This window comes from Pestalotiopsis fici, assembly GCF_000516985.1.
Source record: "Pestalotiopsis fici W106-1 unplaced genomic scaffold PFICI_Scf_11, whole genome shotgun sequence".
NCBI classification, from domain to species: Eukaryota; Fungi; Ascomycota; class Sordariomycetes; order Amphisphaeriales; family Sporocadaceae; genus Pestalotiopsis; species Pestalotiopsis fici.
The window spans coordinates 2,343,881-2,367,494 of NW_006917101.1; the positions used below are offsets into that span (position 1 = coordinate 2,343,881).

The window sequence follows — 23,614 nt, forward strand, 5'->3', positions numbered from 1 at the left end:
TGTGACAAAAGTTTGGAATTTATACGGATATGAAATCCGCAGTATCAAAACTAAGCCCGAAGAAACAAGGTTCCCAATTGTGCGGGTTTGTCAGCTTTGCAGGCGTTGAGTTCCTCACATATACAATCGTGAACTTTTCCGACTGCTCGATCGTAGGGCTGTAGGGCTGTGGCTGTGCTGTGCGGCGCTGCGGAATTACCACGTACGTACTAGTTTTACCAGAAGGGGGCTGGGCCCATTCTTTTGTGCTGTATAGCCTTTAAAAAGGAAAAAGGAAAGGGAGCTCTAGCTTGGGGGCAGAATGAGCCCTGCCCCTTCTGGTACTTCCATGATTGCCTCCTTTCCCTGGAAGGAATAACGCACATGCAGTGTCTTTACCAACCCCGGCACTGGGTCCCAGAAGCCCAGGATGTTGTTCTTATCCACAGTGCTGGGAATCTGGACATGGCTATCGTCGACGAGAGCCGCCAATGCTGTGGTGACATCAGCCACCTCCTCGAGACCCCAGGAGTCGTCCTTCTTGACACCATACTTGGCACTCAATATAACCAGACCGTGCTTGGCACGCTCCATGGCCTGCCTAGCCTCCACGTTGGCTGATAGGAGAATGGTTATATCGTCGGCTTCAGCGCGTCGATCCTGAACCATATCAGCCAACTGATTGCGCGCCTGAAAACTTGCTGCTTGATGCCGTCGCCAGCGCGAGACAAGATCCCATGCTGCAAAGCTCATAAAGGGTATCACTACAGTCCAAAACAGCAGTCGCGGGCTGGACGTTGAGTGAAAGCTCGTCCACAGAGGCAGTCGAATTCTCTGGCCGAGCCGCGACCAGTAGAGGGATAGATGCAAGTGGTAGGCGCCCAGGCCAAATTCAAATCCAAGCCTTGAAAAGCGCCCGACTCGCCTCAAGCACCGCAATGCCAGGAACCTGGACCAAATCCAACCCGACGAGATTTCGGCCTCAACACGAATGGGCCGGCTGGGTGGTGCAATGTGCGCAAGTTGCGTCGGCTCACGACCGGGGCTTTTCATCCGTGCTAAAGACCACGTTGACTCGTCCACATCAATCATGTACTTGACAGAGGCACCAACTCCCCGCGTCTCTGCCGCGGTTGACAGAGCCCAAGATCCTTGGAACTCAGGAATCTGAAGGCAACCAGGTAGGCTGGAGCTGTACTCGAGTCGTGGGGCTACGCAAATAGGAATCAAACTCAAAAACTGTCGGTTGAGAATAGAAAAACGGGCGAAACCACGTGCTCCGGATTCGAATAGGTTGGGTGACCCCATGTCGAACTTCACACCAAGACCGAGGATACCATCCATCTTGCCAATCCAACGGCATATCTTGACAGGTTCGAGACCAATCTTATCGAGATACTTGCTGACATGTTCTCTCTGCACCGGTTGATGGTAGGTTGCGTCCTGCTGACCGGGATTATCATTGTCCAGTAGGTGCTGGCTACAAGAGGCAAGCGGCAATCGCCAGAGCTGGTAGATTTGATATCGACCGGGCTCATCTAGCACGAGATCAGCGGTATTGGTCTCGTCCACATGTTGCAACAGTCGCCTGTCAGGACCAATGAGTTGCTCAAATGCATCCTGAACCAGAGTCAGGTAGACACTAGCGGCTTTGCGGAGCTTTGGAGGATGGCTATCTGGATAAATCAAGACAAGGAGTCTGAAATATGCACGACGGATCTGTTGAGCAGAAGGGTTCCTGGGCAGCACAAGGAGGTCATATGGGTCAATGACGCCGTCTCGTAGCCACAGGGCCGAGGAGTCATAGTAGTCTACTATTTGTCCGGGATAGATATCGCGGCCATCTTGTCTGTCGTCGCGAAGATACTCCTCAAACGCCTCAGATGCAATCGTTGACCGATCAAATGTGGAAGCCCCGTCGTCGAAACCAAATTCAAACTCTTTGCGGGTGGCTGCAAATTGCTCGTTCAAGGAATAACGAGAGGCAGTGGAGCGTAGTCCCAAGGACCCCTGGCCAAATCCGTAGGCTTGTGACTGGGCTGGTGTATAGTCATCGTTGTATACAGCCGACGACCTGGTGGACGCGTTGCGTGACGGCCCCTGCCAGCGGTTCCGGAGACTTCTGGCATCACCAGCCGTCAGACGCGTGGACGCGGCGTCCGACATTGTGGCGATGGATTCACAGTGGCTTCCGGTGTAAGATTGACTGGAACCTCCGAGTGGAGCGTTGCGGACCGGAATTGATGATGGTGATGACAAAAAGATCCTGGAGAACCGGGGTCGGCTAGTTTGGAAGGAGCGCAGGTCTGGCTGTGCTTTCCTGGGGCGTCATGCGCATATAGTCGTTTCAAGCGAGTGTGTGCAAAGATCAAGAGGTTTTGCGACAAGTTGAGCATTCTCTGTCATCTGGATTGAAACCTTGGGTGCGGTCTCCAACTTTTTTTTTTCTTCCGTCTCCAAAGCCCAAAACCAATTCGCTGCCCCTCATCAACAAAGGCATTTTGCTCAAGCAGTAGCCCGCCTCACTTGAGCACTGTCCAAGCCAGGATATTACCAGACCTACCTAGTTTCATGTTATGGACAGGGATTGGCAATAGAGTACCCAGGTAAAATTCATGCATTGTTTTGCACGTTGGACCTGCTGGACCTGTCGCTGGATTGTTGGTTGACTCGACAAAAGTTGATGCGCCGACGAGTATGGAGATGTTTTCTTGTGGTTTGTTTGATTACTCGCACCTCTTTCCAATCCATGTAGCCACGTTCCGCATAATTACGGGGTTTAGAAGATGACGCTATTGCATCTGTCTGACATTGGAACGCTTGCGGTGGGCGGATGCGACAGGGGGGGTTTGTTTCTTTATTGCTAGGTTAGTGACTTGTAGCGTTCTATAGCGGGAGATGATAACCTCATCAGGTAACCACTACCGTACTTGGAAGTTATTCTTGGAATTCACGATACCCAAAAGGGATACCCGACGGCACAACTTGTCTGGGGGCGCTGAATTAGTCATGAAAGATGGACATTACCATGTAATTCCTGCGCCAACTTCCGAGGCGCCTAGGAGTCTGGACCAAGTTGGCTTGCTACTGTGGTACGCCGGCGAAAGGCTACCTAGGTAGAGAGACACAGTAGCACCTAGAGTGTTGTGCCGGTGGTTTGTTGTAGTAGGTAATAACGGTCATGTTCTTGGTGACGTCGTGACTGCCGATGGTATGCAGGCAAAAGAAACCCTCCGGAAAGGCTCCGGGTGGGTTGAGCACATGATGAATAGTGGCAGATTTTGGTGGCCCGGCAATCAGACTGCCCTAGGACCTAGGACTCTAGCACTAGCTAGTGCAATCATAGCCACGCCCTTTTGTTCTTTTTTTGACTCCTTCTAGTGCTTCTAGTAGAACCATAGTTGGACTGCGTATACTGCTAAAATGAAAAGGTCAGACAGTAGGTAATCAACCCAGGTTAGATGGGAATGGAATGGGGTGGTAGAATTGTTAGCCAGACCGCTCCTGCGGGAGTTATCAGGCCCGCATGGACAGATGCTTTTCGTAGCCGTACGCATACTGCCATCCGAAGAAGAAGAAGAAGCGAACGGTTTGCTTTCTTCAACTCGTTGCCGCGATGTGAAAAGAAAATGACTGGATAGTAGACGAACCGGCCCAAGTAGGTCGGAGAAGTCCCAATATCGCATCATGCACTTTGAGCCAATGACGACGAACCGTTCCAGTTGCGACTTGAGCAGCGAAGACCAACAACCCCCACCCCAAAGCAGGTCGACCTGCAACCGACTGACCGAGCGAGCCAATGGTAACAACTTGTTAAAGCATGGCCAGACGTGCTGTGTGTTGTGTTGTATGTACGGAATATTCATCCGAGCTCAATCAGGACCTTTCATTCAGTCTACCCAAACTCGGAAAATTGGAGATGTCCAAAAGAACCATGAACCCAGGACCGTGGGTTATTAAAGAATGTCCAAAATAATCATTGAAAACTGGGCTGGGTGAACCCTTGCTTGTTAGCTAATTACCAAATAGAGCAAGACTCCTTAATAGGTTAATAGGTGGTGTGTGTTGTGTGTGTGTGTGTGTGCGGCTCGCAACCAAGCGCAAGGTCCCAGTGGCTCGAGTGGTTCCAAGCTGTCAAGGTCTCGCATGACTCCAGATTTCAGAGTCCACATTGCGAGCCGGGTGGAGCCGGCAACTAAAATGCGGCCGCAAACTCCGTGAATGGTGACATAAGCAAAAGCAAGCTACTACGTACCTTGTTCGCAGCAATAAGTTTACACTATGGCAAGAGCACAAGCAAAGCAACCAAAAAAAGACAGTGGAACAGAAGGAGCCCAGCCGAGACATTCAAAAAAGGTCGGGTCACTTTGCGGAAGGTACCGTGGCTTATCTGATCATGGTTTATTCAACAAGAGGAAAAAACAAGCGAGAAAAATTTCCATAAAATAACACATGAATAAATTATACCAGGGACGAGATCCTGCCAGAGAGACAACCACCACCATAGAGCAAGGGGGAGAATAGGGCATGGCCGTTGGACTTCCCCTTCTCATTGCTCAATTCGACTCGTAAACCCTCCCAATCATCGACCTCTCGCTGCCCATCATCGATCAGCAAATCCCGTCAGGCTGTTTCCTATGCGTAGGTAACTTCTGCCCTGTGGATCCTATCCTGTCCCAGCCCTAGGACTAGGACTCTACAACTACTAGGTTCGCGACTACCACCACCAGGGGGGGCCAGGAGCCTCTTCGAACAGGGGCCAAGTGTGGGCTTGGATGCGATAGTATGTAAGTACAGTACATACATGCGTATCATTCTGGGAGGGGGGACAAAAATGACTTGTCCCCAGGTAACTCGGCCGGCTTCAAATGGCTGCCGCCGCGGCTGCTTCTCAATCTGGTGCCTGTGCTCGTGCTCGCGTGGCTGACGATCAATGGGCAGGCATATGAACCACCAGACTGATTATTAGTCCGACCGTCCGGCGATCGTCGCTAACCATTAGCATTCTGTCATGCGAATCCACTGCCCTTAACCCAACGGCGACGTTTCGTACCCTAACTCTATATGTTGATCGTGCTTGCTGGGGAAAAATCAGGCCCCGCTGCTGCTGACTGCCACTGGACCCTTGGCCTGAAAGAAGAGAGGAGTACCGTAGTAGACTGTAGTAGTCTAGAATAAAGTGAGTAGGACTAGACCGGGTGCGCAGAGACAATAGTATTTCGTTAACAAGGACCCAGCAAAGACCGTTTCCTCGATCCGGTCTTCAAAAATATCCCTGAAACTTTACATCCTCACAGGGCTGAGAAATATTGACCTGCAACCTACCTACGCGACCTCACGCCGTCTCTCATCGCGCTCCTCTTTCCGTCTGACTGCGGGCCCCCTTTTTCTTCTTATTTCACTGCAAACCGGATCCGGCGAATTTACTACTACTGGCAACCATTCCCATCTTTGACCTGGATCAGTCTCGTCGGCTGTTTGGTGCTCAAGCAATTTTACTCAGTGCACTGCCCGTTGCCCAAAAGAAAAAAGAACCAAGCCTGCGCCAGGACTCTCTCACGTACTTATATCTATAACATCCGGCGAGTTTGCTACAATAAGCCTCTCGGTATAAACACGATTCGGCCCCCGGATGGGACACTCGCTTGGGTCACTCGTCCTTCACGCAAAGACTACCCAAAGACAACAGTGTTTATACTTCTTATTTGCTTTTCTTTGCTTGTTGAATAATAACCGGTTGTGATGCCCGCCGTCATGGCCCTCTTTCCCCACGATGCTGGTGTTGGCGGTGGTGCAGCGGCCGCAAACCCGAGAAAGGCCAACCAAGCGTGTTATTCATGCCGTAAGCAGGTCAGTCACTATACACACATGGCGGTGTTGTGTGGAACCCCTCATGTGGTACAGACGACGAATGCTGACACTCGCCGCAGAAGCGCAGATGTGACAAGGCCTTGCCCGCGTGCTCCTTATGCTCTAGAATGGCACGGCATTGTGATTGTGAGTAATCAAATCATCCTTCGTGGCGAACATCTTTCTCGGGATCATCACGTTGTCGCTTCATTTTCATGCCTCTGTCCCATCTTATTTGGTACCATGAGGAACCCAGAAACACGAATCGTTGGCTGACCAAATTACGTCCCAACGTCAGACTCCGAAGTGCAGCCCGCTCCGACTGCCGAGGATTTCGCTTTGCTGCAAGAGAAGTTGCGTCAGCTGGAAGATCGATTATCTTATACAGGGACCTCCTCGGATGTCAGCGTCGGTCACCTTAGTCCGCCAAGCGCTCCAATATCACATGCTGGCCATACGCCTCAACTCTTAGGCAGAGAACCGTTATGGCAGCACGGTCTGGGCAGTTTTCCAGCTGCAGCCTTTCTCGATTCACGGATGTTCCAATGGAGTGGGTTGCAAATACCCAAACCATCCGGTGACATACCACCTGTAAGTGCTGCGACACCTGTGTACGCTGGGTATGCACCATCTATGAATCCACCGTGGCAATCAACTGCTCTGTAGGAGAGACTCATGTTCTTATCTATCGCCATGTCTGTTGTGCTACTGAAACACGAGGTTGATTCCTACGATAGTCGTTTGATCTTGAAAGACTGAGGCTGACTTAAGAACCCTCATCTGCAGGATGTATTGCAATGCATTGGCAGTGCAGATGACTTGGGGCAAATACTATCCGACTATTTTGGCGACATACATCCCTGGTTTCCCATTGTGCCAAGAAAACGGATGACATTGAGCTACCAGATATGGGAGGCGGGCAGTGATATCGCCTTGCTGCTACTGGCAATGAAGCTCATTACCTCACAGCCGCAGCGCGGTTTCGCAGCGTCAGAAAACTACCTCTATACAGCGTCGAAACGATACGCGGCTCTGCTCGAAAACGTAGGAACTACTTCGATAGTGTACTTGCAGGCTATACTCCTAATCTCTCTTTACGAATACGGCCAGGGGGTATATCCAGCTGCGTACATGACAGTCGGCCAATGCATTAGATACGCCGAGTTGCTGGGGTTGCCTTCTTACAGGAACACTAGTGCTGTCCTGGGTCATCCTGTCAGTTCTTTCTGCCATTCTCTCTTCGAATAAAAGAACGAGACATGAATTAGAAAGAGGTAGAAAGATTGCTGACCATTACGCATATGCAGATAACATGGGCTGATGCCGAAGAACGCCGAAGGGTATGGTGGGGTGTATATATTATGGACAAGCTCGTAGCCCTGGGATCATACAGGCGGCCAATGTGTACTGAGCCGACAATGGACGAGCACCTTCCGACCGACGATAAGGCGTGGGATATGGATGATAGCTCAAGGGCATACCAGCGACCAGTGTCTTCACCCTTGTCGGAAGCACAGTCGCCATTTGCCCGGCTCTGCCAGTCAGCACTCCTGGCGGGACGAGCGCTTCAACACCACGCTGATCTAGAGCGACGCAAAATCAGTGGGGCGCGATACGATTTTACCGACGTTGGGCGGCTCCTTGAGGATGCGCACGTGCTATGTAAAGCAATGGGTCATGACTTCACATCCGACCCAGCATCATATTTTCATCTGGTGGCAGCCCGATGCCTCAACTTCAATGCCGTACTGCGGATGCTGGGCATGTATGCAACGGGTGAGTCGCTGCGCGGCGTTGGGTCCGAGTGGAACGAAGAGGAGATGGCGCTTCAGATGACGGCCATGGACGGCGTCAAGAAGACAGCAGCTCTAGTGCGCGACTTTGCCGCCGATTTATTTGCCTTTATCTCGCTCGATGAGGACGTGGTTAAAACGCCGCCCATTGTGCTAGACGCCTTTTACCTGGCGTCCAAAGCCCACCACGATGCATGGAAAGAAACGGGCGACCCAGTCGCTGAGAGTAGCCTCGAGACCACCCGAAAGTGCCTCGTTCGCCTCAGTGGTCGATGGCGCCTTGGCAAGGAGTTGCTGGACATGCTCGAGACCCATGAAATGAATTATATTGTCGGCGCCAATTTCCATGACGATAAACTGGGTGGTATCCCATTGGTGTACCCAGTCATGTCGTAGGGACTGATACAAAACCCAAGCATGGTTGTGTTGGGCCGGATTTGCGATACGAAAAAGGGGAGGGAGAGAAAAGCGCGGAGGAAACGAGAACTCGAAGACTGGCAAGTCTGTTTTATGGATGAACGAAATAGCATTGCTTGGCGTCTGTATTGCATTGTGATTACTATTATTCCCCCAGGCCAGATTATTAGCATTATCATTTTCCCTGGGCATGGCTAGATATTTGGATATGTCATCTATGGCTGTAAATAAATTGTATAAGTAATCCGATTACGCATGACTGAAATCTGTCATGAGCATCTATTCAGTGCACAAGCAATAGAAAATGGGCACCTTGGATCAAAAGCAGTTCATTATTGTGACTTCCCGTGTCGCCGTCTAGGTCGCTAATCTAGCTCTAACAAATAAGCGGGAAAAGGGTAGTAGAATACACGTTGTCTAGTAGTAAATCTAGTGTTGCAAAACACTCTAGAACTTGTACACTTGGTCCTTGGAGTAACCGAGCTCCTGGAGGATACCAGTCAGCTCGCCCTGGTCCTTGGGGCTGACCTTGGCGCCAGAGACAGCCTTGTACAGGCCGGGAGGACCGCACACAAAGACCTTGATGTTGTCGCTCTTGGGCTCGGGAAGGACCGTCTTGAGGAGGTCCTTGGTGATGAAGCCCTTGCCGCCGGCCCACTCCTTGGGTGGGTTGTCAAGGACGTAAAAGGCGCGGAAGCGCTGGGGGTAGGTGTTTTCGAGGTCCTCAAACTCGCGCTTGAGCAGAATGTCCTCCTCGGAAATGTTGCCAAAGACCAGGGTCACCTTGGTCTTGTCCTCGGGGTTGTTGAAGATGCCGCGGGCCAGCTGGTACATGGGGGTGATGCCGGTGCCTCCGGCAATCAGGGCAATGTGCTGGTGCTTGTTGGTCTCCCAGGCGTACTTGGGCAACGGGCCCTTGAAGTCCAGTCGTTGACCGGGAACCATGTCATGCATGTGTGTCGACATGGGGCCGTTGGGGTACTTCTTGACGATCAACTCGAGGTAACCTCTGGTGTCTGTTGTGTTTGTCAGCATGGCGCATTTGGCGGCAGCGGATTTAAACCAAAAATAAACCACCCAAAACTTACCCTCGTCACTGGTGGGAGTGTAGGGTCGGAGAACAGGCTTCTCGGCGCCAGCATCCTTGAACTTGGTCAAGAGGGCGCTGGCCACCTTGAGACCCGAGACCATGTCATCCTCGGGGAGCTTGAAGCGGAATTTCTTTGTGTTGTGGTTGATGATCTCAACGTCTTCCAAGAGCAACGAAATGAAACCTTGGTCGCCGCCGGTGAACGCCTCCTTGGCCGGACCGCTCGCAATCTTCTTCTCGGCCTGCTGGGCGACGCTCTTGCCCTGCGGCGTAGCGAAGAAGTAGTATCCGGCACCACCGACAGCGGCGGCACCCGCACCGAAGACCAATGGGTTGGTGCCCTTCTTTGCGGGCTCGGTTGCGTAGGATCGCGAAGAAATGGCCGCCTTGAAGACATCATGTTAGCCGTGAGTATAACATTTCCCCCACCCTAACAAGAGCTACGAGACGCGAAAGCTCAGAGGAGCTTGGGTGGTTGGAGCTTTGAAGCTTTGAAGCTTTGCAGAAGCTCTGGCCTGTCGGATTCAACTTACGCGCTTCAGCGGTTGCGCCGCTCTGAATGCTGCTCTCGAAAACATGGTGGGCGGTGGGATGTGCGGGAAAAAAAGAAAAAGGAAAAGTCTATCAGCAATTCCAAAGGCTGACTTCTAAACTCAATTGAGTGGTGGAATGGGTAGAAAAAGTCGAGGCGCGCGAGAAGAGGCTCCCCAAAGGCTCTGTCGTCAGTCTGCCGATCAATGGTGGGATCGGCAACCAGTAGGCCGAACTAAGCGTTGGATTCATGACGTAGACAAACAATCACGTGATGGCGATTTCTCTGAATGTGCTGATGCCCTCTCACCATCCAATGGCACTAAATTGTGCATGTCAAGAGAAATTATTTTCCCCCACGAGGTTGGGAAAAGATATGAATGAGCATTGCTGCCAATTTTTTTTTTTGGTCAGGCATATATCAGTAATGTTCCAGTATTGAAACAGCAAATTACGGTGGCTCTAGACTATCTTGCCAATTGCTTACACAGGGGACCGCCAGTTACTACCTGACAACCCGGGTAAGTGCTTGACGAAAAAGGCCAAAAAGATATGCCTGCAATAGAGATAGTGCAACTATCACACATTCAAATTAAACTTGACTCGAAACCGCGAAATTCAAATAGTGGTAAAATTGTCTGACTTGTTTCAAGGTATGCGCTTGATTTCCTCATCTTGTGTTTGTAATAGATGATCATGATGACTGATGCTATAGACAAAAAAAGTTTTGGTTGCATGCAAATGCTGTCTGTTGTATGTATGGATGGACAAATGAAAACCAGTTACATGCCGTTCATCAACGAATGTCGTTATTGGAACCATATCTCTCACATACCCAGCCATGGCTGCCCGGCAACCTGGCAAGATCCAAAGCATTGCCCCTCACATTCCTCATGAAGAGAGATTTCATACAATGCTACTGTCCATGTAGCTTCTCTTTCAAGTATACCAGGGCAGCATATCCGGAGCAGCACGAAGTCGTCATACCATGAGCACACCAAGGGCATCTGACCGTGGTGGTGATAGCTGCCGAAACACCAAGGAGCTTGTCTTCGATTACAGAGTCAGGCTTAGCCATGCATTCGTAGACTCTAGACGGCATATCGTGGAAAAAGTGGCAATTGCAGCATTGTACGAGCACCTTGGCCATTGGGTCGCCCTTCTTCTCCGACATTCCAGCTTTTTGATGAGAAAGCGAAACCCTCGGTGTGTACATTGGACGGACGGTGCGATTCGAAGGACCTCCAGGCGTCGGCGCAGCTTTGCGTGCTTCTTTCAAGTAGGCTGCGCCAGCGGAAATAATGCCCGATGCCTCCTGGCTGCTTGAGCTATCATAACGAGGCGGCTTCATGGCGGAACGAAGAGGGTGGGGCGTCTCAATCTCCATCTCAGTTGGTGGAGAATTGGGAAGGCTCACAGATGATGCTGCAGCTTTGTTCCTCTTCAATGTCGAAGATGGAAGTCGGTCATGGAGAAGGGAACTATTCGTGCTGAGGTCAATGGAGGACAGCGCCTTTGGCGCCAAGGGCTGTCGCTTCAATGGCCCTTCGTCATTCTCTGCTTCTTCCTCCAATAGCGGTTCTGCAAAAGCCCTCAGGCTTGGCGATCGTATGGATGAAGACCTCGACAGAACATGCTCAGGGGTTCCTCCTCGCGTTGTACCGTCAGAGTGTTCGGCATCCAGGGAAATTGTGTGTCTATCGCCAGACTTGTCCTGTACATGTGTCTCCAATCCTCTTGTTTCTGAGAGCGACAAGTCTGTCATTTTTGAGCGATATGTCCTTTTAGAGGGTCGCTCATCTCCAAGTTTTCCCTCATTTGTTCTACCTCTGGCAATATCCAGAGAAGAACCTCTCTGAGATTGTGGTCTAGAGATATCTGGAGTGGTTGCGGGTGATGGCGAGTGGGGTGGATCATTATGAGTGGATGAGGAAGACCTCTCGGAGACAGTCTGACTAGGTCCGTCCTCAAGAGTCACTCTGACCAGGTTGTTCTTTTCCAGAGACGTTGGTGCTGCTGAATAAGTGCCCAATCCATCAAGCGGCGGTACAAAACTCTCTCTGTCATGTGCAGAAAGGGTGGGCGAATCGCATATTTCTTCAGACTCTGTACCATCAATAGCTTTTTGCTGTTCCTTGTCACGAGCTTCGTCAATCCTCTCGCCTTCTCGAGTGGCGTCAGCATCCGTGACCCATACAAGATCCTCATCTTCATACATGTCCTCGACTGGCTCATTTTCCTGGCACTCGTCTTGTACGGGCGAGCGCAGTTCCAAAGATGGTGGCGCATAGGATTCCGATACGAAGGTGAAATAGTCAGATGGCTTCGGAGCTCTGTGCGTTTGGTCATCATATTGCGCCGCTGCGGTAGAGGTCTCATCGGTCTCGCTGAGACGGCCATCTCTCCTTGATGTTACGCGTGGCCCTCTCATCTCTGTGACGCGCGGGGACCGCCTCAGCTCACCATGGTCATGAGTTGACGCAGGTGGTGCAATAGGCTTCAGACCGATCCTGTTGGGCCCAAGCCCATTCCTGTCTCCCCTCCGTGAGTCAGGTCGAATTATGGTTGCATGGGCATGATCAGAAAATTTCTCGCTTTCCGTATGGAAACTATGAGACTCTGAGAGCTGATCAACTGCATCCGTATACACGCTAGCATAACTTCTATTGCTCCGGGGGCTCATGGCCGGGGAAGGTACTTCAGCCATCCGGACTTGAGGCTGGACAGGACTTTGTGGCTGGCCTACATGAACAAAGTTGCGCCGCGTTTCTTTGGCATGATGATCGTTGGAATTATCAAAAAGAGCTTGTCTCGGTGACGGTATCGGCAGCGCAGAGGACTCGGGCTGCTGACCTCCGGCCTGCATTTTCTTGTTCGGCGGTCGTCGTCGACTCTCATTTGCAATGGGCGCCTCTGGAACTTGATGCCTGGTGTACAAATGGCGAGTATTCACAAAATCTCCCCTCCCGGAGTCGCTGCTAGAGTCTCGCGACTGGAGAATGTTTGCTTGAACCTGAAGCTGTCTTCCTCGAATTGTTTGTCCTCCTTCACGTTGATCATTACTTTGAGGGACATTAGGCGCAGCCGCAGGCACTGCATGGGTCGCGCTCTGGCTCACTGTATGCGTATCTGCCAGAGACTCGGTCTTTCCAGCGGATTCGGGGCGCTTCTGCGTCGCCTCTTCGCTCGAATCCGAGTGTTTGGCGTACAAGTATGAGGGTCCTTTCAGCCTAGCCAGTAGAGAGTTGCTGCGACCATGGTTGGATGATCTGCGTTCCTTTGTCTGCTTCAACTCTTGCGATGACTGCGATTGCGACGAGGAAGAGTTTGACAAGATGGAAGGCGGCTTGCGCGGATTTAGAAAATCCATGTCACCTCTTTGTCCGGACTTGTGCAGGGCGTATGCTGTACCCGCCCGAAGTGAGCTTACGTCTTCCATGCTGGCCCTGGCACTGGAATCTGTCTTCTGGCTGGTGTTTGAGCTATTTCCGGGCAGTCTGAAGCCGGAAAAGAAACCTTTGCTCTTGGGCTTGCTGTTCTCCTCTGCCGCCGGGTGCTTCAAGAGGTTATGGTGATTTGTCATGGAGTCGGGAGGATAGTGACTGGTGGTACGGCTTAAATTCCTGTCGCTGAGCTTCTGATGTTGATCCAACTCAGGAGCGGACAGGGACCGTTCAGTCGATATTGAAGGTCGGCCCTGGGCAGTACTTTGCGGGGGTGCCTTGCTAAGCCTCCTGGTAAAAGATTTTCTGCCGGCCTTCTCTTGGCGATTCTCCTCCTTCTTTTTCTCGGCGGCTTCGCGCTTCTTGTCCTTCTTCTTGCTCTGACCATAAACAGCCCAGCTGGGCGATTGGCAGATGGATGATTGATCAGAAAATTGGGCTTCTTCTTCGTCTCCTTCTGGCTCCGAAAAAGTCACAGTCTTTGTCCGTTCGACAGTGTCCTTAGGAGGTTCCTTCTGGGGGCCTGGCTCAATGGGCGATTGCGCATCCTTCTCGTCATCTGTCCTTACAGCAACAGCCGAGGAAACAGAGTGCGGGACGGAAATGGAAAGCGAAGGCAGAGCAGAGGCCCTGCGGGAGGCTTTCATCATCATATGCGGGCGCTGGCGAGGGGCAGGCGGAAGAGCGCTGGCATGCCGAGCTTTCAGTACCGGATTAGGCTGTGCGGAAGAAGCTGATCTTGTAATGGGGGCTCCTAGTGGTGTGAGCGGCGGTGTTGAACCAATGTCTTGTAGTCGCTGAATCTATAGAGCGCAGAATCAGCTATGAGTGGTGGGCGGAGTTGGGGAACGCAGCCAATGCCAACACGAAGCGAGGCTCCATGGCAGAGTCGCAGCCGGGAAATACACACCTTGTATTTTTTTTCCAGCGCGAGCATCCGGGTGAGACTTTCCGCCCTCATCGGTAATTCGGGTTTTGCATTCTGTAGTGTCGTCATATTGCCGGTGACGCGGCCAACTAAAAGAAGGGCGATCCGGTAATGTGTTTCAATCTGGAGAAGGGGACAAAAAAAGAGACCCTTGGTTAGGGAGTATATCTGCGTATTCTGAATACGGATGGGATTTCCAGGGGTGCGGCGTTGCCGGTGAAAGCCGCGTCCACAAAATGTGACAGTAGACAGACACTGGCGCTTCGTTGATGCGCTCCTGTCGCATGCAGGAATGTATTGAGGAGATGATCTGGAAAAGTCTCGGAGCCGGGATAGAGGCGGTGACAGTGACACCTCAGTGGCCGCGGGGGGTGAATGTAGAATGGAATGCAAAGCTGCCTTGAATGGCAGCAAATTGCACTATGTACTTTCCGTACGGCCGGCTGATATTTTCTTTGATTAGATGTGTTGATTTTTGCCGAGAGCTGGGCCGGGGAGCCAGCAACCTTCTGTATTCCGTTGCGTCTTCTAGAACGACAAGCGAGTCGCTCGATTGTGAAGTCGGAATCACGATGCTAGCAAGTTGCAATGTGCGCTTCCAAGGTGCTGGGCAAAACTTGAAAGGTACCTAGGTAGCTGGCAGTTGATGTTGAAAAGTGCTTCCTGTAGGGTCACCTAGGTAGGTAGATATCCAAGAAGACTCAGATTTCCTTGTACATTGGTAGGCGTGACAGTTGGCACGGAAAAGAGTCAGCGGCCAACTAGTGCCAGAATTGTTTGTTGATGCCACGCCGCCAGCCAGATGAAAGATTTAGTATGGAAAGAGAAGAAAGTAAAGAGCTGGGATAGAGTTCAAGTGATTAAAGAAAGAAAAGAGAACAGAAAAAGGCCAGTGTTTGGCTTGTGAGAATTGGCAGTGCGCACACTCGCATGTTTTTTTTTTTCGCCTCTGATGTACTTCTGAAGCGGCGGCAGGAAGCGAGCAAAAAAAGGCATGAACCCTCGCTTCAGCTTACATCTATAATGTGTACCTGGGTGAGAGGAGCGATATACCAATACTCGCCGACCAGACCTACCTACCTTACATACACGATGACTTCAACACGAGATGTCCAGCCGAAAAAGGTGCCACTAGGCCAAACCAGGCGGAGAGACTAGACACCAGAAATACCCTGCGCTAACTAGTATGTAGCTGGGACACATGGAAGTAGTACGCACAAGGTAGTAGACAGGGTAGGTAATTGCCAAAACGAGAAACAATCGATTGCACGGAACGTGGAGTAATACCTCCAAGTCAGTCTCAAGGGAAGGGCGAAACAGGCGGCGCTGATCACTCTTGGCTGTAGACCCAGACACGTTGTGGGTGGCCGTGGCATTGCCTGGGTGGCGCACAGGTGTGGTATCAAGGTAGACAAGTAGACCATAGCATGTATGTGGCTCGCTCAGGCGACGCTTTGGACGGCTGATGAGAACGATTCGACCACGATCTCCGAACGAGATCTCCGACTAGAAGATCCCGGGCAGTTTTTGACATGGGCAGTCTGCAGCAGCATTGAGCAGCTGAGGTTTGCCTGTCAGTAATTTTTAGAATGAATGGAAAGGGCTGGATTACGGCAAACGGCAACGTGCGTCTCGCGTACCTATCCAAAGGTACACATACATCAACCATAAAGGTAACAAACACACAAGCGGCAGAAGCTCATTTGCTGCGCATGCCAATGTCGCTTCTACAGACGCAGGCAACTTACTTCCTGCATGCGCATTCAGAATGGAACTATCGAGGAGGTTGAGCCCATCGAGGGTTGGCAGGCTGCGAGATCATATGCCTGCCACACCATGGTACATGGAAACGCAAATAGCCAATTACATACAACATCGCTTCACAAACACAGACACACACATCATATCATCCATGATATCCATACATGACAAGGTGGCATGGTAAGTTGAATAACCTTTGAAGCCACGAGCCTGGACTTTGAGTTGGCATTGGCTTTTACTAAAGGTATATAGGCTCAAGGTTAGGTTGGGCCTTGCAGACCCTGGATGGCGGGTCCAAAACGGCGGCAACGGACCCGGAACTGCTACGCCACGCTTCTGTTCCAGGCCTAGCTCTGTTCTCTAGTTGATCTAGTGTCGCTACGGTACCTGAGTGCCCCATCCCTTGGCTTGTTTCCTGATTTCCCGCCAACTGCAACAACGGGTCCCGCCCCCTCAGTACCTACTACCTACGCTGTAGTAGAATAAAGATCAGCCGGCCACTCCAGAGTTACAATTACATTGACAGATCGTGATGGCCACATTCTTCAACCGCCTATTGAATTCTCAGTATCTTGAAATGAAGACCAATACTGTTGCAATTGAATATTGGAGCACTCAAATTGAGACTGCTGCACCTTTTGGCAAGTCCATTTCGTTCTATCAACACCTCGTCGTCAGTGCAACGCAACTGGAAACACCCATCAACTCAGTAGCGCAGGTGAGAGCACGGAATGTCTTTGCGGCTCCCTTGGCTCCTCCCTTGGCCCCCTTGGCTCCAGGCATTAGCTAGGTAAATGCAACGACCTCGGGAGCAATCAATTCATGGAACAGATCTAATGTATGGGCATTGCTTCTCCCACGACCGCTGTGGAGTCGGCTTACCTGAAACTGCAAGCTTTTTTCAAAGTGTCCTTCTGCGTCGTTGCTCAAAAGAAAGGTTGATCCCGTTACATACTGACAAGAGTACAATATGTAAGGAGAGGGAGGAAAATGCCCTGTCGGTCGCTTAGGGTTCGCTGCCGCTACAATGCAACCATGTTCGTATTCCGGTACGATGACGACCTAGGTAAAGGAAAACGAAAATTTACAGCGACAGTGGCCTGATCTCCTCCTCCATGAGGCATCTTGGCCATTGGCAGAAGACAAATGGCTAGCCACCTGTTGACTTTGCAGTACAGCTCAGCATCTCGTCGCATCGCAGCGGCGCACTGAACAACCTGAACGGTCTACCATCATGTCTTTTGAATTTTGCAGCAAGACGTTCCAGATTTCAGGATTCTTTGGCTGACTACATGTATACTACTCCCTACATAGTAGGCAACCAGGATTCCCCAGCTTTCCGGACCCTGATGTCGCCTTACCAGGGGGGTTGCACTGGAGGATCGTCGCTTCTTCTGCACTAACAAAATAATGGAGCCGGCCCGCGATGCTTGCTGATGCATACATTAATGTACCTAGCAGCTGGGAACTTGGAAACACAACCTCAAGCGTTATGTAAACCTCGGAGAATATCATCCTCCCTAACTTTATCCAATTTAGCCGCCTCCTGCACAGGAGGGATATTGTTATTATTGTTATTACATATCGCGCGTCTACTCTGTTGTCTGCATGTACATGATCGGATATCCAGGTAGCGACAATCCAAAAGAGCCAGCATCGCGAGTCTGTAATCCAGGCTGCCCAATAGCAAATACCACCCCCGACAAGCTGTACAGGGTCTGGCGCAGCCAAAACAAAAAAAAAAAAAAATCCAAGGGACGTAACGAGTCTCAATGTACATCCAAGAAAGTAGTACCTCGAAAGCCACATACTCCATAGTCATCCGGTCGACGCCGCAATCTATTCGTAATGTATCGACGAAAACGTGCCAGACCTCGCGGGAATAACTGGTCGTCGGTCGCGTTACGCAAAACCTCGGGGAGTCAAAAGAACCCAACAGCGCATCTCATGCCAGTGGCGCAGCTGCTGCTTTGGACCTGCTCATCCTCACAGTTGGGGTCAACATCAAGGGGGTGGGATGATGGCAAGTCAAACGATGTCTGTGGCGTTGGTTGATCTCGGCAATTCTTCATTGGCATGAGTTGATTGGCTTTGCCCAAGTCGCAAAGAATGACGGAAAATAACGTCAAAAGCTGAACAGGAATCTCTTTCCGAAATAACCGCCCAGAGATGGCACTGTTCTTGTGCTGTTACAGCCTCGACATGTATCCTAGTTGAAGCCAACCGAGATGCGATACGTGAATTGCGCCATCAATGGTCTATTTCTAGAAAACAGGATGTACAGACACGGTACTTTTCGGGATATTATTTGGTGCTGCCAATATTCATTTCGCTAGAATAAGAACTTGCTCGACGGAAGGGTTTCATTCTCGTCTAATTAAAGAGATGTACCTAATGCCACCGGGAATAAAACGCCATGCTTCTGTTTCTTTTCGCCAGCACTATAAACCCTCCAAAAGAGAAAACAACACTATTGCCATGTTGTGCAAGAGGAATGCACGCCAGGGTAGCATTCGTCAAGCGACAATGCACTGCGATGAGTATGTACTATTTCTTCGACTATTTCGAAGATGCCATGCGGTTGGCATATCGGGACGACCTCTTTCTCCCTCTTCTGGGCTCACATGAACCCAGACCTCGTCCCCTAGACAACGTGTGATTATGCCGGCGAGTGGCTTGCCTGAAGCGTCTTTTGGCACTTTATCCTTTGGTGTTCTTCGGAACCAGCTCATCAGTCGGAGCCGAAATTCATTCGGTATCCGAAGGCGAGCCGCTATCCACTTTTCGTTGGGCTTGTGGGTGCTCGGCAATGAGTCGGTCGGGGATAGCGACTTGGTCTCGAGTATGCCCTCGTCTGCCCAAGAATTGCCAAATTTGTGCTCCTCTGGCAAGACGTGCCGAAGGAATTCCAACGAGGAGTTGACACTTAGCAAGATTGCCCGCCTAGGGTTGATGACGTTCTTTGCGAACCACGACATCCATCTGGGATACAGGACCGCAAAGTCCGTCTGCGATAAATGGGTTGATCCCTTGACGGTTGCCATCCAACACGGTGAACCACTTTCCTGTGTATCTTTGCAAATATTGAGTACTGCATCAAAGTTTTCTGGCCAGTGCATGAATGCTTCAGAACCAATGGCAAGAAGTGGCTTGCGAACGTGACTTTGATCACCTTCAACCTTTGGAATCGCGGGACCCCAAGCATCGAGGATGATGGACTGGCCAACCCAAGGGAATCTTTGTTCTTCCCGGGCGATTTGCACTGAGGTGGCACCTCCAAAAGAATGTCCCATTACAGTAACATTGTTCAAGTGTAGTCGTCCGACCCAGTCCGACCAGTTGATATTCTCCAAGCCCTTTGAGCTTGATCCGACATTTCCTTTTTTGCGCAAATTATTCTTCAGAATCAGCTCGCCCTGACCATTGTTGATGAGCTCAAGAGCGTAATGAGCCTCGGCCATCTCAGCCATCCTCATCTCGATTTGAGCATCACGGAGGTGATGATCCACGCCTCGCTGGTTGTGTGGCGAGGTGTCCTGGGCATTATCTTTTGGCCAAATATAGTCGACGACATATGACCTTTTTGACTTGGTATTGTCAAGAATTCTGCCATCGGCCAGGTTACCGCTCGGCGGGATGTTGACATACGACCTCGCACCACTACCATCACGATGTTCCACGGCTACTACAATGAATCCGTTGCTGGCAAGTTCTCCGCACACAGAGCTGTAACACGTCCGAGAACCACCCAGGCCGTGACTGAATATGATGACGGGGAATTGAGGTTTATCGCACACGTCTGCACCCGATGTCTGCTGGTCATGGCAATTTTTGGGACAACACTGCTCTCCAGGCCGGCAGCCCGCCAGCTTGGCGTTGCGGAATGCTGGTATCTTGGTGAACATGGTCGTAGCTGCAATATAAGCTGTAACGGGCATGTGGGGTATGTTTAGAAACTTGGCGTATCCTCGACACGTTGGAACTCGTGGTCTTGGGAGCCACGTTGCTCTGGAGGGTTGGTTCCCAGCCTTGGCGAAAGAGCTGGTATCGCAGGGATAGTAGAGTGCAAATAAAACCGTATCCATTCCCAGAGCATACACGTTATCCCTTTCAATCTGTGAAAAAGTCCGTGGTTCCCTGACTGGCAGTTCGATCTCCATAGTGCCTACGCTGTACGGCCCCGAGTACGATGGCAGGGCGTGAAAGACTCTCTCTCGGAAAGTTCTCGGGGGCGCCTGAGCAGGTTTTGGCTGCCGTCCCTCGGCGCGCTTTTGCTCTTCCGTTTCCATGTTTGTTATGGACGACGATAATATGATCGACCCTGTCTGCTTGCGATTAAGTGATGTTTAATGAGTGTGCTATCCATGTGGTAGATTTTTGCAAGAATGTTCGTCAGCTTGCTGACTGACCGGGGCAAATTATCCTTTGCATTTGTGGAATTATTCGTCAGTGCGAAAGAAAATTCCTCATTTGAATTTTTGTGAGAAAAAGGACGGAATATTTGTTGGTGTTGTCTTCGGGTCGCGTGCGAGCCGCAGATCTAAGACCAACCTGACGTCATATGGATCTGACTAGAATAAGGCCCGTCCTTCTCGAATCGGCGCCAGAACCTCCCGACACAAGGAACCCGCTTCCAATTCCTTCACCGAGGCCGAATAGAGAAGGAAGAGGATCGTGGTTAATACTTTCTCGCAGGGTTCTGGCATCGAAAATTCCCAACACAGTACTTTCTTCTTCTTCTCTTGCGATTCAATCGATTGTGGGTGTCTTGTCACACGACCATTCTCAATCAACTCCGGCGCCGTCTGTTTGGTTGGGACCTGCGTTAAGTCCTTGTGATTGCTGCTTGGCAACAACCTTTTCATTGGATTGTTCCTAGCCCTTGGAGATGACTTAGAATCTGGCCATAGTTATTTTTGACACTTGACAAAAAAGCTTCGCCCTCCACGTGTTTGTACGTGCAATTATGTTTTCATAGGCCAATACCCTTGCTGTGGCACTTGGTTCATCAGCGGTAATTCCTGGAGCCTCATTTTACTACTAGGGCGCCAATATTAAACCTTTAGAGGACTTCGCGTCCCTCATTTCGGCATAATTTTGCTTTCACTCATGACTTCCATCACTCGCAGGTTGCCGTCCGCCCAAATTGGAATGATTTTTTGCACTCGTATCCTCCACGGATTCTCTCCTTTTTCTTCCAGCTCAGGCACTCGTACTACTTCATACTCGGCTCGTCCCTGTTACGTTGCATGTCAGTCATTAATTTCATTTCTGAGTGGGTAGGAAATTACATACGCCATTGTGCGTGATTGGTCCACCTTCGGCTGCCTGACGGACCATGTGAGCGCCTCCATTTCCAATTGCTGTAACCGTGCTGGGCCGGACTGCCTTTGGCCCCGGCTGCGGCAGTCGAACCACTACGCCACTGCAAGAATTAAAGTGATGGTTAGTCTGTCAAGGCCTTCAAAATTCAACATACGCACTGATATACTTTGATTGATTACTAACCTTGCATAGTGTTGAGCATGATCAAACTTTTTGATCAGATTGGTGACGTCTTCCGCCCATTCCCTGCTCTTGAAAGTTATGGGCTCGCCGCCAAACATGGCCGTGTAGTCAATAACGCATTCGGACGTGTAGACTTCCTCCTCGAGGCCTTCGGCATATTGTAAGTCGTAGTAGAGTACCTAGTTTTTTCTTATCAGAGAGAACTGCTGAATTTGGGCCGGCCGCGATTAGAGTCTTTCCCTGTCGTACCTGCTTGTGAATTGTGTCCTCAATGTTGGACTTGTCGAGTAAATAAGTTTGGATATCGTAAGAGGATGCCATTTTAACTGCTTGCTATAGTGCTCCGCTTGTGATGATCAAGGTGAATTTTATAGGGGAAAAAAGCAATGGTCCTGCTGCCATTAATATACTACCTTACCCCAAATCTCAAAGTCTGCCACAAAGAGCTACTTGATTAGCTCTCGACAATGTAAGCACCAGCGCAAGGTGCATTGGTAACTCTCTCATCGCGCAATTGACCGTCCGTCCTAGACGCCGTTAATTCCTCTGCTGAGGGAGGGTCACGACGATCCACTGGTACCAGGAGGCTGCCAAGTAGAAGCGCCCATGTTTGATGACCCAAAGCTGTGATCCGCCTAAATCCGACTATAAAGTCCGGCCACGCTTATATCGCGGGGATCCTCACGGTGCATACGAGCAAACAAGAAGCGCGGGGGAAGGTCTTGGGCCCCGGTACTTTAGTAATCATAGACTTCCCCAATCATATAAGAAACGCATAAAAATGACTTTACCCGTATAATGTATTGGCTTCCATCTACTTTCGAACAATTCAAGCCTCCCAGTTGAAAAGGCAGTCAAGTGCGGCATACCTGGGAGCCTTGGCTGTTTAGATACTGTAACGGATTACTAGACGATCGCTAGCCTTAGTACTTACCTCGAACAAACGAACTCAGCACATCACTCTCGTGAGCTTGCATCTCACGATGTTCACTGGCACGATTCTTCTACTCGGCGGGACAGGCAAGGTTGCCTCAGAGATTGCGCCCCTGCTACATCCCACGTATCCCGTCCTACTCGCATCGCGCTCTGGCACGAGTCCCGACCCGGCCAAATACGCTGGCGTCAAGTTTGACTGGGACGACAAACAGACGTGGGAGTCGACACTCTCAGCAGGACCGACTCCGGTCACTTCGGTGTGGATCGTTCTTCCGACCGCACTGGATCCTGCTCCCTTGGTGCGAGAGTTTATCAACCTGGCCCGCGAGAAGGGAACCCTAAGATTCGTGCTTCTCAGTTCGAGCCAGCTAGATGAAGGCGTCGCAGCATGGGGCCAAGTTCATCAATACCTCCGAGAGCTTGGTGAGAATGGAGATGTAGAGTGGGCTGTTCTCAGACCCAGCTGGTTCCAGGGCATGTCAAGAAACATCCGATAATTTGCCAATAATAGGCTGACAACTATCTTTAGAGAATTTTTCTACCCAGGATCACCACATCAAGTCCATCAAGGATGAGAATAAAATCTATTCTGCAACAGGATCAGGAAAAATCCCCTGGGTCTCTACGCGCGACATTGCAGCGGTTGCGCATCATGCACTTACAGATCCTCAAGCACCCAATAGTGACTCGCTAGTATTGGGCGGACAACTATATACTTATTCAGACGTAAGTATCAGTGCCATTTCTTCTTCTTCCTATCATCAGTCTACAAACCGCCATGTATAGAATAGAATTCTAATGCGCACTCTAATCAACAGCTGGCTGGTATCTTCAGCAAAGTGCTGGGTCGAGAGATTGTGTACCAAGAGCTCACGGAGAAAGAGCTTGCGGCGCGCCACTACTCATTTAGCGTGCCAGAAAAGTATGCTGATGTGTTGGCATCTCTTGACACAAATATTAAGAACGGAGGTGAAGATCGGTTGAATGATGTCGTTTTGTCAGTGACGGGAGAAGAGCCCAGGACATTTGAAGATTTCGTTGAAAAGAATAAGGCAGTTTGGCAGTGATGGATTATCTTGTTTTCCTGTCCCGTGTTGGACACAAAATCAACAGGTACTATGTATAGGCAAATAGCCTACTAGAGGTGTTGTATGCCTGTGCTGCATAGGCGGAGGCTGCCCCGACTCCTGGTCAAAATTGGCCCCCATCGAGTCAGCATAAGCGCCTAAAATTCTTGAAGGGGCGGTCAGCGCCCTAATGATTGCCGCTGACTCTTTCACCGTCGATTACTTGATGATTCTCATTTGCATTCTAGGTATGGTATTTTACGTAGCAAACAAGATGGCATTGAAAAAGATGAAGACTTATGCGAGGGTCG

At 50.6% G+C, this 23,614-nt stretch overlaps 8 protein-coding genes across 8 annotated transcripts; 3 read left to right on the plus strand and 5 right to left on the minus strand.

Annotated features, from left to right (window-relative positions):
- Positions 1–285: 285 nt before the first annotated feature.
- On the minus strand, positions 286–2,145 carry PFICI_13691 (uncharacterized protein; the record flags this gene model as incomplete). Its single annotated transcript, XM_007842272.1, has 1 exon — positions 286–2,145. The coding sequence occupies one exon, from the start codon at positions 2,143–2,145 to the stop codon at positions 286–288; it is 1,860 nt and encodes a 619-aa protein (XP_007840463.1).
- Positions 2,146–6,717: 4,572 nt separating this feature from the next.
- On the plus strand, positions 6,718–7,077 carry PFICI_13692 (uncharacterized protein; the record flags this gene model as incomplete). The annotated part of the gene is made up of 1 exon (XM_007842273.1): positions 6,718–7,077. The coding sequence occupies one exon, from the start codon at positions 6,718–6,720 to the stop codon at positions 7,075–7,077; it is 360 nt and encodes a 119-aa protein (XP_007840464.1).
- Positions 7,078–7,247: 170 nt separating this feature from the next.
- On the plus strand, positions 7,248–8,018 carry PFICI_13693 (uncharacterized protein; the record flags this gene model as incomplete). The annotated part of the gene is made up of 1 exon (XM_007842274.1): positions 7,248–8,018. One exon carries the CDS (start codon positions 7,248–7,250, stop codon positions 8,016–8,018), a length of 771 nt encoding a protein of 256 aa, XP_007840465.1.
- A 468-nt stretch (positions 8,019–8,486) lies between these two features.
- On the minus strand, positions 8,487–9,707 carry PFICI_13694 (NADH-cytochrome b5 reductase 2; the record flags this gene model as incomplete). The annotated part of the gene is made up of 3 exons (XM_007842275.1): positions 8,487–9,055; positions 9,128–9,515; positions 9,663–9,707. 3 exons carry the CDS (start codon positions 9,705–9,707, stop codon positions 8,487–8,489), a joined length of 1,002 nt encoding a protein of 333 aa, XP_007840466.1.
- Positions 9,708–10,576: 869 nt separating this feature from the next.
- PFICI_13695 (uncharacterized protein) lies at positions 10,577–14,100 on the minus strand (the record flags this gene model as incomplete). Its single annotated transcript, XM_007842276.1, has 2 exons — positions 10,577–13,906; positions 14,014–14,100. 2 exons carry the CDS (start codon positions 14,098–14,100, stop codon positions 10,577–10,579), a joined length of 3,417 nt encoding a protein of 1,138 aa, XP_007840467.1.
- Positions 14,101–18,308: 4,208 nt separating this feature from the next.
- On the minus strand, positions 18,309–20,081 carry PFICI_13696 (uncharacterized protein; the record flags this gene model as incomplete). The annotated part of the gene is made up of 1 exon (XM_007842277.1): positions 18,309–20,081. The coding sequence occupies one exon, from the start codon at positions 20,079–20,081 to the stop codon at positions 18,309–18,311; it is 1,773 nt and encodes a 590-aa protein (XP_007840468.1).
- Positions 20,082–20,873: 792 nt separating this feature from the next.
- Positions 20,874–21,621, minus strand: PFICI_13697 (uncharacterized protein; the record flags this gene model as incomplete). The annotated part of the gene is made up of 4 exons (XM_007842278.1): positions 20,874–21,029; positions 21,088–21,217; positions 21,301–21,479; positions 21,550–21,621. The coding sequence occupies 4 exons, from the start codon at positions 21,619–21,621 to the stop codon at positions 20,874–20,876; spliced, it is 537 nt and encodes a 178-aa protein (XP_007840469.1).
- Positions 21,622–22,283: 662 nt separating this feature from the next.
- On the plus strand, positions 22,284–23,303 carry PFICI_13698 (uncharacterized protein; the record flags this gene model as incomplete). Its single annotated transcript, XM_007842279.1, has 3 exons — positions 22,284–22,659; positions 22,766–22,962; positions 23,055–23,303. 3 exons carry the CDS (start codon positions 22,284–22,286, stop codon positions 23,301–23,303), a joined length of 822 nt encoding a protein of 273 aa, XP_007840470.1.
- Between the last annotated feature and the right edge of the window lie 311 nt (positions 23,304–23,614).